This window comes from Staurois parvus, unplaced genomic scaffold, assembly GCF_062004578.1.
Source record: "Staurois parvus isolate SC_StPar_1 unplaced genomic scaffold, SC_StPar_1.0 ptg000538l, whole genome shotgun sequence".
NCBI lineage: Eukaryota > Metazoa > Chordata > Amphibia > Anura > Ranidae > Staurois > Staurois parvus.
The window spans coordinates 5,239,356-5,252,540 of NW_028318334.1; the positions used below are offsets into that span (position 1 = coordinate 5,239,356).

The window sequence follows — 13,185 nt, forward strand, 5'->3', positions numbered from 1 at the left end:
CATACTCCTTCAATAACAAACTGGTTCAAAATTAAAGGATGCTGTAAGGAAATGGCTGACTTAGACAGTGTATGAATGTTTTTTGTGACTCCATCTGTAATCTGATGATACTAGATGATACTATTATTATATTATCAGCTCTCTTGTTAAATCAGATTTTAGAAGATGATTGCACTTATAATTATGAGGACAGACATTTACACTTCAAGCCTTACACAGCTCAAACTTGCAAGGTGGATCACACAAAATGATGGCAATTTACTAAGTCTGGAGCAGCCAGAATCTGGAGCAGCTGTGCATGGCAACCAATCAGCTTCTAGTTTTTATTGTCAAAACTTATTTGAACAAGCTGAAGTTAGAAGCTGATTGGCTACCATGCACAGCTGCACCTGATTCTGAGTGCTCCAGTTTTAGTAAATCCCCCCTCCAATGTGTGTCACAAGATCCATCTCTGTATTTTGTTACCATGTGTTTGTGTCAGCTGGGAAAGGAAGACTGAAAGGCAGGGGTTTTGTCAGACTGGCCTTCTGAGCAAATAAATCTTATCTATTTTCCTCTTCCAGCATGCATCTGCACATTGTAGCAGGATATAGACATGGTGCAAGACATTGGTTACAGTTAAAAATTTTCATCTATTTCAACCCCATGTGGTTATTCTTTATTTTAACTAAACATATGCATAATTATTTCACTTAAAAATAAGTATCTTATAATGATAGTCAAGGCATTTATTAATGCTTACCATTACACATTGTGAATTGAATTTATTTTCCTTATAATGACTATTTATTGTTGTTAAATGTAAGGTATATGTTCATGTTAAAGTAGGACATTTTACTATTCATCAGAAGTAATGAACCTTGACAATTAGAGGACACCTTGATTTTCCTACATAGGAGATACTATCCAGTAATGACAATGATATGACTGGCTATATAAGATTCTAGCTCCAGCAAGTATGCAGTCAATATTAAAAATGAGTTTACTAAGTATTTGGTAAGTAACAGTTGCAATACCAAAGAACACCTTTAAAAATTCATCCATTTTTTACAATCATATAATTTGAAAATAGTCAATAAAACTTAACATTTACATAACTGATCATCATCAATACTTCAATTTATACATACTGAATGGCCTGAATAAGGTGCCACAAAATGTCTGTCTTCTAGAATACAGTAATATATGGTATACCACAGCCACCAATATAGGTTAAAACAGTTTCTTAATATAAGCATTCAAGGATAACAGTTCACTTTAAAAGTATTTTTCTTTGCATACTATTTACAATTTTGAGGAAAAATTAACAAATACATTTCAGTTGGTTATGCTTTTAGCATGGTCACCTCTAAATATATTTTCTTGTTCTGGTTTATAATTGGTTAATTAGTCATATTTTGTTGTATTCCCCAGAAATGTAATCCTTGTCATATTGGTCCATAGTCCAAGAATTAAAATATTGGATTCTGTACAGTGGTAATATTTAAAAGTGCATTATACCGTTGCACCCAATGTTATTTTCTTGCATATGAGTCTTTTAGGTCAATATGCCTTAGTAACTGTTGCTACCTGCAGCCACAAGATTCAACAACCATGTCTTCATACTGCTTGTAAACAACATTATTGGCAGAGTCTATGTACAGAATACTGATTGGGCTCAGCCTTGTTGGAACACAGCAGGTAGGGGGAGTAGACTCTGGGTCCATGGAATTCATTAGTGTTTGAATTACTGCATGATTTGTAGGTTCTAGATGAGATCTCAGAGGAAATTCACAAAGTCCTTCACAATGATAAGCCTCATACTCCAAAGGTGCGATAATCCAGTCATCCCACCCCATGTCCTTGAAGTTGACATGAAGGGGTTTCTTGCTACATCTTGCTTTAGAATTTTTATTTGGCCTCTTTCTGGCTAAAAAAGGGGCTCTTCTTTTCCTTCTTTGGTTGAATAAATACTCATAGACAGTTTTATCATCCTGGCCAGACCTGGCTTTGATTTCATTGAAGAACAAATCCCGTTTCTTTGTCCTACCAAAGACAAGAAATATTGCTTTCTCATTGGTTGGACGACCAGTTCTGTTAAAACCCACAGTCTTTAAGTCAACATGTTTTCCCTTTTCCAACACCTCCAGTTCAAAACACAGCTGAGCAGAGTTTTTGAAGTTTTTGAAAAGTTTCCAAATGTCAAAAGCTTCCCACTTTGATGTATCGCTATTGCTAATTGCCCGAGAGTCCAAAAGAGTAGCTGGCCTCTTATTTGCTGGACATATGTACAACTTTATCTGGGAAAACTTTCCAGAAAGCTGGAATTTTGCATCTGTGGATTTTTTTCTTAGAATACGCAGTTCTGCACCCAGCAAACCATCTTTTTCAAGTGCATTGATGTCAAAAATATATTTTTGTCTTCTTGTCACTGCCAGACGCTCATCTTGAAGGAAAAAAAACAGTTAACAGTAATTAGTAGAAAATTCTGATTATAAAGAAATATTTTTGAAAAAATTTTGAATTTGAAATAACACAGTAATACAACATTATGACCAAATTGCATGCCATTTACAGAAATTAAAATGCATGCCTTTACAAAATAACATCTAGGCCTTATTTTATGGAATGGTGCATGAATTAGCTGTACTTCAAATAAATTATGTCCATTTTCTAATAATTGCAGAAGAGTATATCATATCAAATTTTAATGGCTAGTCATTTTAATATATACTTGGAAATTATCATAATATTGTTTATTAAAATACTTGTACTATTATTTCTTTATTTCACCTAGTCTAGACTTCAAGGGGTTGATTTACTTAAGTAAATAGATTGTTCACATTGCAAGAGAACTTACCCCAGAGCTTAATGTATGAGATGAAACTCTGTTGAGTTCCATCATCCAATCATGTGCAAGCAAAAGTGCATTTTTAAAAACATTTTCTTTGAATTTCCCTTGCAATGTCCCTTGTAATGTGAACAGCCTATTTGACTCCCAAAAATCATTTAAAATGCACTTATGGTTTTTAATTTATATCTAAGTGACTTGAATGGATACACATACATAAAATGGGTCCTCTGCCCTCAGGTTTGAGGGTGTTTAAAGATATAAAAGAATGTGGCATCAACCATAAAACGAGGCAAAGGCAGATAGCTTAGATGCCTAGCACCGGATGGTCCAATTAGGAGACATAAAGGCAGCACAAAGACCGTGTATTATTCAAAAGACTAAACCACACCAAGCAAGGAAAGCCTCTTCCTCATCCTAGTCATACTTTTCATGTGAAACCTGCAATTTCCGAGTTTGGCTGTATGAAAACACTGTAATATGAATTCTTATAGGCAAGTAACTGTAGAAAACATCAGTATTGGCTCTTGATACAAGCTGTGCCCATATTTGCAAGTACACAGGATAGTCAAGTTTTCAATACACTGCAGTGCTGCATTGTTTTTGAAAAACACCATAACCACCTGGATGCAATTGTGGTGAATTTGAAAAGGGCAATGTGGAATTGCATGCTGGGAACCAATCTGTGTTTTTATTTCAAAGTTCTGTGATTAGGCCATTTAGAAAATACAAATACATAGAACACAAGCAATGAACAAGTTTACCAGATTTCTCACTATGGAGACAAAAAAAAACTCAAGTTCCTTTGCTATTCTGAAGTCTTTGATGGGCTGCTAAAACTGATATAGTGGGTGTCCAATAAACCAGACAGAAAGTCAGTTTTATGCATCACATAATGTATTCCACTGTCCCAACTTTTACTTGACTGGTAAGTCCCATAAGCATTGCAAAATATGTAGGCAAATGTTATTGTGAGCATTTTAATATTTTTCTAAAACTCTTATAATGATTTCCATTGACAGCCAGCTGTGTCACATGATCTAGAAAGTTAAATTCTGATCTGTATGTGTCCACCCCATGGTATTAAGTATACTCATTAGCACATGGCCAATTTGCCTTTATGGTCATCAGGTTCTGTTATTGGAACATCAATCTACTCTACACTCGAGGCACAGATCTTACGGAATCTGTTTGCTTGTTTTCACTGCTATGATTAAGGGCTTATATAATGGGGAAATTCACATGATTTACTGCCCTGCAGAATCCAAAGTTCTGGGTGCTTTATTAGCTGCAGGTGTTTATAATATACAATGCTTTGCTGAAACTACCTCTGCTCGATCTTTCAGCATACCCAGCACAATAGCTTGGTACTGAAAAGGACACCAAGGCCTAAATTACATTGGAAATTTTGAATGACTTGATTGATCTTTCTGACAAATGTTTTACTTGCATCACTTTGAAATCCATGTGTTGCAAATAAGGCAACTGACAACAAGAGATAAATCTAAAATTACTAAACAATTAAAAACTTCCTGTAGTGTTTAGAACTAATCATTACTATATGAAAAAAAACTTATCAATGGTGGAGAAGGATCTGGGAGTTCTGGTAGATCACAAGCTTAATAATGGCATGTAAGGCCAAGCTGTGGTTTCTAAAGCGAGCAAAATCCTCTCTTGTATTAAAAGAGGTATAGACTCCAGAGAGAGATATCATATTACCCCGGTACAAATCATTAGTAATACCTCATCTGGAATATGCAGTTCAGTTTTGGGCACCAATTCACAAAAACAACATTGGGGAACTGGAGAAAGTACAGAGAAGGGCAACCAAACTGATAGGAGGCATGGAGGAGCTCAGCTATGAGGAAAGATTAGAGGAACTGAATTTATTCTGTCTTGAGAAGAGGAGATTAAGGGGGGTATGATCAACATGTATAAATACATCAGTGGTTCATATAGTGAACTCTGTGTGGAGTTATTCACCCTGAGGTCATCACAGAGGACACAGAGGCACACTTTACGTCTGGAGGAAAAGTGATTTAACCTCCAAATACCAAAAGGTTTCTTCACAGTGAGAGCTATGAAAATGTGGAATAGACTCCCTCAAGAGTTGGTTCTGGCCAGCTCAGTGGATTGCTTTAAAAAAGGCTTGGATACACAGAATATAACTTGTAACTAACATTTATAGGTAAAGTTGATCCAGGGAATATCCGATTGCCTCTCAAGGGATCAGGAAGGAATTTTTTCCCTGCAGGCTCAAATTGGATCATGCTTTGCTGGGTTTTTTTGCCTTCCTCTGGATCAACTGTGGGTATAGGATTATAACTTTTTTTTTTTATGGTTGAACTGGATGGACTTTTGTCTTTTTTTCAGCCAGTTTAATTATGTTATTACTATTGTCAAAAATCTATATATACCATTCCTGTACATGCACAGAGACACAATAAAGAGTCTGATGTTTAAATAATGTTACTGCAGGCTAATGATTTTATTAGCTAACATTAAATGGCTTAAAATGAGACTCTATTGAAGGATAACACTTGTGTGTTTAGGCTCTGATGGAAGAAATCATTCACAATTCATAATAATAATGACCCAGTGTGAAGAGGTTTAGTTGTACTATCCTAGACTTACTATGCGACACAAAAGTGAGGGAGTGGCTGCTTCCATCAGAGCAAAGTCAAAACAGGTGTTTTCCTTTGTGGCATATTGCTACTGAAAGTGGCAACGGGGTTGATTTATTAAAACTGGAGAGTGCAAAATCTGGTGCAGCTGTACATGGTAGCCAGTCAGCTTCTAACTTCAGCTTATTCAATCAGGCTTTGACAAAATAACCAGGAAGCTGATTGGTTTCTATGCAGAGCTGCACCAGATTTTGCACTCTCCAGTTTTAATAAATCAACCCGTTGCCACTTTCAGTAGCAATATGCCACAAAGGAAAACACCTGTTTTGACTTGGCTCTGATGGAAGCAGCCACTCCCTCACTTTTGTGTCGCATAGTAAGTCTAGGATAGTACAACTAAACCTCATATTATGAATTGTGAATGATGTCTTCCATCAGAGCCTACAGTCTACAGTTTTAGTAAATCAACCCCATCACACAGTCTATTTTCATGAGAACTAGACAGGAAATCAGTTGTGTTTTATAAAATATTGCCTCAACAAATACTAAAATACCAAAAGGAGTCATGGTCTTAAATCCCAAAAATCTCTACTTATCTGCAAACAAGTCATATTGAAAAACCCTCTTACATTAAACCAGCATGTAATTTAGTTGCCTTCCATGGTCAGTTCACGAGAAGCGAAAACCAAAATGTAGGTTGCAATTCAGAAACTAATCTGCAGTCACTTAGAACAATGTTTTGTCTGTTTCTGAAATGATTTTTGCTGCTAAATCTGTTACATTAGAGGTGCAGACAAATTGTTTATTTTTATATGGGTGCAGAGAGGATTTCTGTCAAACTAAACAGTCACATACAATTCCTGTGCTGAATAACCTTGCAGCTCTTAAATAGAAACAAATAAAATCAGCCTATAGACTATTTTATTTGACGTTAGTAATATTAAAAGTAATCTTTGTCATAGAAATGATGAATGTTCCCTTGCTTTCAAAAACAATGAATACTCCTATCAAATTCTGCATAATATAACTGATGACCTTGATATTCCCAGTTTGATTACAAAATAGACAAATTACAAACAATTCCCAGTTTGATAGATAGATCAATAGATCGATCGAACGATAGATAGATAGATAGATAGATAGATAGATAGATAGATAGGATATTGACACTGGAATAAAAGAGAAAAATTAAAAGTTTATAAAGCAAAACAAAAAGGTAGGAAAACATTTTTGAAAGAAATTTTTACAAATCTGAAAAAACTGAGAAACTTTAGAAAACTTTTTACCCTGGATTATTCTAAAACAATTCTCTTTGTGTATGTTGAAAAGAAAGGTACCAACCAATCAATCTAACCAAAGGCTTTTCATAATTATATTTGTTTGAATATACTAAATGGTTTATTAAAAAGTAACATTTCAGTTAAAAATGGTTAAAAATGGTTGACACAAAAATGCCTCTGCAAAACTTTGGTTTGCACTGAATACACTGTTTTTGCCAAAAACGCTTAAAAGCTCGCATTGGAGCTGGCATGATCTTACCTTGACCTTTGTCTATAAAACTGGTGATAGTGTTAGCTAACCCTGCCTCAAGTTTCAGGCTTCCATTCACACCTTTCCTTTCAGCATCCGATAGAGCTCGGTACAGTGATAACATATACTCATGAGGTGTGATAAGGGGGTGCTTAAAAGTGTCTTTTTGTTCTTTTTCTGTAATTGGGTTTGTAGGTTTTTTAGGTTTGAATCCAGCAGAATCTGCATGGACATTGACAATTTTGGTAGAGGCCTTTCCACCAATTAGCAAGGGCCTTGTATTCACTATTTTCTCCCCAGGCTGCTTATTCTCAGTGTTGCCATTCTTTGTTTCAGGAGTTGGTCTTTTCAAAGTTTCCTTCTTTGCCTCATCATTTTTAGCTAGGAGAACCCTGGTTTGGGCAACTGTACTCTTGCTTCTAGCTTTTGCAGCACCTACTGCATGGCCAACATTTCCTGACCTAGTTGTGTTGGCCTTCAATAAAGGAGTCTTCTCTTTCCCTCCTGCAATTGGAATCTCTAGATTAGGTCCTGGGTGAGTGTGTCCTTGTTCGGAAAGGCCCAACAACAAAGGGACAAGACTCAGGTAGTCCCAAGTCAGATACCAAAGTAGTAAATGGATAAATCTCAGTATTTTCATCTTCTGATTTTCCTTTGAACATCACCAAAGAAAGAAAAAGCAAAGGGTCCACCAAATTGGCATACGGCAACATGAAATAAATAAAAAAACAATGCTAGTAGGAACAACTTTCTTCTCAGTTTCCTCTTTAAATCTGTTTGCTTAATGTCGTTCTCCAGTCCCATAGTGGAAACTAACATGAATTCAGCTGTAATCTATGTTCTCCGCCGAGCAGCTGTGAAGAACGTGCTCCTGAAAGGTGAAGTTTACCTCCTGCTTTTCTGCTTGAAAACTGTCTGAATACTTGAAGGAGTCTTGTTTAAATCTGAGAGTTTTTTTTCCAAGGAGGAAGAATGGCGTAATGCTGCCTCTGTGTAAAACCCTTTTTTAAAGATTTGAATCCTTTCCAGTGAAAATATTTCACACACAGAGTCTTGCAGGTGCTCTGAAATCTTTTACAAACCTGAACTCAGGAATTGCAACCGGAATTCCAACCAAAACCAATTTAATTACTCTCTGATGTCATCCTGTCTAAACTAATTTAAGTGCGATATATTTCTTGAAGAAAAAAAAAAATCTTTAACCTTTCCATTAACATGAGTCAAACTATGTGAAACCATTTCTGTAGGACCAAAACGTCAAATTATGTCATTTAAAGAGGCAAAGGGTCTGCATTAACCTTACATGAACCTAGGGGGAATTACAACATAAACATTACTAATCTTTTTTTGTGTTAATTAGAACATGTATAATACCACCACACTTAACAACTACTTAGTCTCTTAGATACATAGATAACAAGCAGTTATGTTATTACAATTAATTAGTTTTCTTATTTTTTCTTATAACATTTTTTGGCCTGAGAGTTTAAACTATTAAAATAAAAAAAAAAAAAAGTTAAATTAAATTACATGTTAATGTGGTAATGCCATAGCACTTTCAAAATACTTTATAAAATGTTCTATAAAATTAAGTTACGCAGCACTGAATAAATGAGAATTTAAGAGGAAAAAATGTCTCTGCTTCATATAAAATACAGCCATGCTTTTCCAGATGTTTTTCTTCCCAGAGGTTTTACTCCAGTGTGACATTAAGCAGCAGTGTCCCCTGCAGTCTGTGTGTAAAATATAAATTCCTATTATACAGTACCTGCTGGGGAAACAGTGGGGAATAGTTTTATATATCTATTTGTCTATCTATCTATCTTCAGTTGTTTCCTGGCCACAGACATACGTTAAGATGGCCCTAAAGATAGACCTTACTTTTTGAAAGAACATTGCATTGTGTCACCATGTACACTAACCAACCATAACTTTCTGACCACCAACAGTTTAAGTGAATAACATTGATTATCTTGTTACAATGGCATCTGGAAGTCAGTGGGATATATTAGGCAAGTGAACATGTTATTCATGAAGCTGATGTGTTGAAAACAGAAAAAGTTGACACTGCAGTGTGCTACGTGTGGGTGCCCACGGTCAAAAAGGCCTACAATGGACACATGACCATCATAACTGGACCATGGAGCAATGGAACAAGGTGACCTGGTCTGATGAATTATGTTTTCCTTTACATCATGTATGGATGACTGAGTGTATGTCCATTGCTTACCTGGGGAAGACATGGCACCAGGATGCTGAATGGGTAGGCTAGCCAGCCAGTATCCATGCTTTGGGCAAAGTTCTCCCGGGAAACCTTGGTCCTTCCATTCATGTGAACGTTACTAGACATGTATCACCTACCTAAACATATTTGCTGAACAAGTAAACCCGTTCATGGAAACAGTATTCCTTTACTGCATTGGTCTCTTTTAGCAAAATAAAGCACCCTGCCACACTGCAAACATGATTCAAGAATAGTTTGAAGAGCACAACAAAGAGTTTGAGGTGTTTTAACTTCCAAAATTCTCCAGATCCTAATCAATTTAGGCATCTGCAGCATGTTCTGGAAAAACAAGCCTGATCCATGGAGCTCCACCTTGCAACTTTCAGGACTTTAAGGCTCTGCTATAAACGGCTTAGTACTAGATACCACAGCTTACCTTCAGAGGTCTACTGGTGTCCTTGCCTCGATGGGTCAGTTGTCTGTGGTCTCCCTGTAGTTGATATTTACCGATTACTGACTTATCATGCCATGTTCACTGTGTGGAGGAAGTCCTCCCTGCATAGGATGGGGCTTTACTTTATCATGTCAGAGCCTCCAGCAAAGAGAACAGCAAAGAAATGAAAGCAACTTCAAATCTGAAACTAGAAGTCCGAGGCAACAGTACATTAGGCTGTGGCATTAGGTATGGCAACAAGTAGCCATGAAATATAACTTTTTATATACTGGAAAATCCCTGAATTTGGTTTGGGAAAAGCAGGCAGCCATGAGTGGTTTGTACTCAGGTATGTTTGGCCAGGCCACTTGGTGCAATGATCAGAAGAACAGAGGGTGTTCATGTTAGCACCCAAAGTGGTGCAAGACCTTCTACCATTTCAACAGAACAGCGATATACCATATGAACACAGCAAGCTGCATACTGAATACTGTAGTGGTCACATCAGGTTTAAAACCCATAGCATCTGCCTACGTTGGATAAATGTAGCTTTAGGCCCTGCTGTAGTTAGCTGAGCAGCAATATATTTTTCAGGTCTGGTCAGGTATCCCTAAACCTGGGGATTTAGAGATAGACTTGGGGGTCCTGCCTGCCTCTGGAAGAAGCTTCCAGAAACAGAGTATGAGGATCAATCTCTGGGCTGAGAAAAAAAATGTATCTGACCTCAGACAATTCACCCTCCAAAGAAGAGCAACCCTTCTGAGCACTTATACCTAGTTCCAGAAAGTTGTCCTCAGTTTAACAGGTCCTTGGGCATCCCATGTATCCCTCATCCCTATCCAAATTCAAATTCCCTAATAAAAAAAAAAAAAGTTCAAGGAATGTTTACTTACGCAGGAGTGCAAGGCTGTAGAAAATGAATGTTGCCTGGCAGTGCAGGACTATAGGAGGATCCAAATCTTCAGTATCTCCTAAGGGGGTAGTGCTACAGACCTTTTGCTTAGAGCTCCAGGTTTGCCTTTGTTTTGTGGCTAGATGCCAGAGGTTTCTACATGGACTCTGACTGGCCTTACAGAGTCAGAAACTAGTTGGCTGTCCCTTCTTCCTTCAGGAGCCTTTGAGACTGCTACTGAAGGATTTAGTTTGACAACCTGTCCTCTAATACCTATGTGTGTTTTGGAGTGTTCCGCACCCTCATCCCTCTCTTGTTCAAGTACTGCAATAAAACTTCAAAAAGACACCCCTAAACTGAGCCTGTGTTTGTCAGTGTGCTTTGGAACTGGTACATGGGCTTGCAGCCTCTGAACAGGTAAAGAGACTTGTGTATTTCCAGCGGCCCCTCTGGAAGTGAAAGCTACAAGTCTATTGACTTAGTGTGACCTAGATACTAAGCTGGAAATGCCATCATCTACTTCAAAAGTTGATCTATTGTGTCCCTGCTGCATTTTGTGAATAAAATACTGAGTGCAATGCAGACACAGGAGATCAATGTTTTTGGAAATGTTGATTTCTGCAGAGATTTTTGTGGAGGATTTCTCTTTGATAGATTGGTGTTCAGCCATGAAGGCAGCAGGATAACTATTCACCTGCTTCTTTACAGGGAGACCTTTTGCTGGCTAAAAAAAATAAAAATAAAATAAATCCTAAACCAATACAGTTGCCCTTTAAATTTATTTCCAAAGACCAATAGAAAAGTGAAGTTATAGTTAATTAAAAACAATCGCTTACCATAAAGGAAGTGACAATAACTTTATGACCACTGGCAGGTTAAGTGAATACCATTGATTATTTCTTTAAAATAGCATCTGAAAGTCAGTGGGATATATTAGGCAACACGTAAATATGCTGTCCATGAAGTTAATGTGGTTGTAAAGGCTCAAGGTTTTTGACCTTCATGCATTCTATGTGCAGCAACCCCCTCTAATACTCACCTAAGCCCTCTCTCGATCCAGCAATGTGCACTGGAGTCTTGGCTATCCTGATTCTCCCTCTCCTCATTGGCTGAAGAAGCGTTGGGATCCATTGGCTCCCGTTGCTGTCAATCACAGCCTGTGAGCCAATGAAAAGAGAAAGTCGGCAGACCAGAGCCATGGCTCCATGTGTGAATGGACACATGGAGCAGCGGGTGCCCCATAGCAACCTGCTTGCTGTGGAGGCAACCCGACAGGTGGGAGGGTCCAGGAAAGCCTGCGGGGGACCCAAGAAGAGGAGGATTCGGGCTGCTCTGTGCAAAACAACTGCACACAGCAGGAATGTATAGACATGTTTGTTTTTTTTACAGAAAAAAATGAAGCCTTTAGTATCGTTTTAATATGTTGAAAGCAGAAAAACAAGGGTATTACCTATTAGCTGTATTTCCAGGAATCTTCCAAGACACCTACTTGAGAGATAGGCTCCTTCTACCTAAAACAGGAAACACATGATCCACATAAGTTTTAAAAGGATGCTCACTGCCATGACTCCTCAGTAATAGGAAATTACAGAAGGTCGGCAAAAAGATCAACACATAGTAACTCAAACACCCGTTAAGTCATAAAAAGAACTGAGCAAGCTGATAGTATGGGTGGGAACTAGCATTGTCCTGGAAGGATTCTTGGAAATACAGTTAACAGGTAATAACCTTGTTTTCCCCAGTCATCTTCCAGGACAGCTACTTGAGAGAATAGGCTAGTACCTGCTGAGGGTGGGACTCCTGCTTGTAAGACGTTTCTCCCGAAAGACTGGTCTGCTTTGGACAGAAGTTCCAACTGATAATGACTTGCAAAGGTGAGAAAGCTAGACCAGGTGGCCGCTTGGCAGATATGGCTAGGGGAGGCACCAATTTTTTTGGCCCAGGAGGCTGTCATGGCTCTTGTGGAGTATGCTTTGATACCCCCAGGAGGATCAAGTGACTAACTTCTGTAGCTTTCTTCTATGGCTCGCTTCATCCATCTTGCTATAGCATTCTTTGAGGCCTTTTTTTGCCCTTCTTGCACCCCTTGAATAGAATAAACATATTGGTTGATTTTCTCCAATCTTTTGTTCTCTCAATATAAGTGATTAAGCATCTTCTTACGTCTAATTTGCTGAGATTTGTTGCCTTCTGACTTTTGGGTTTCCCATTAAACAAAGGGATAATTATCTTCTGTGATCTGTGAAAATCTGACACTACCTTGAGAAGAAGGAATTGTGGTTACTCTTGATCCAGCCTATCTAAAAAGAAATAGAACAGTATGGCTCTGCCACTGAAAAGGCTTGTATCTCTCCTACCGTTCTGGCAAAAACTAGGGCTACTAGTAGAACAGTTTTTTAATGGTAGAATCTTAATGGAGCATTCATCTAGAGGTTCGAACTGAGCTTTTTGAAAACCTCTGAGGACCGTGCCCAGATCCCATTATGGAAACTTTGCTGTTAGTATGTTTCTCTTTCTAGAGACGGAAATCAGAAACCGCTTTATTAAGGGGACTTTGGCTGGGCGTACTTCCAGGAAACTGGAAAGGGCTGCTACCTGTAACTTGCTGCCAGATTAATGTCAGCTCCATCTTGTAAGATTTCTAGAACTGAA

General features: G+C 37.9%; 1 protein-coding gene across 1 annotated transcript; it reads right to left on the minus strand.

The window, feature by feature from the left end:
- Positions 1-713: 713 nt before the first annotated feature.
- Positions 714-7,882, minus strand: GDF5 (growth differentiation factor 5). Its single transcript, XM_089690615.1, has 2 exons — positions 6,994-7,882; positions 714-2,425 (listed from the first exon to the last, which is right to left on the minus strand). Exons 1-2 carry the CDS (start codon positions 7,622-7,624, stop codon positions 1,566-1,568), a joined length of 1,491 nt encoding a protein of 496 aa, XP_089546741.1. The 5' UTR covers positions 7,625-7,882; the 3' UTR covers positions 714-1,565.
- Between the last annotated feature and the right edge of the window lie 5,303 nt (positions 7,883-13,185).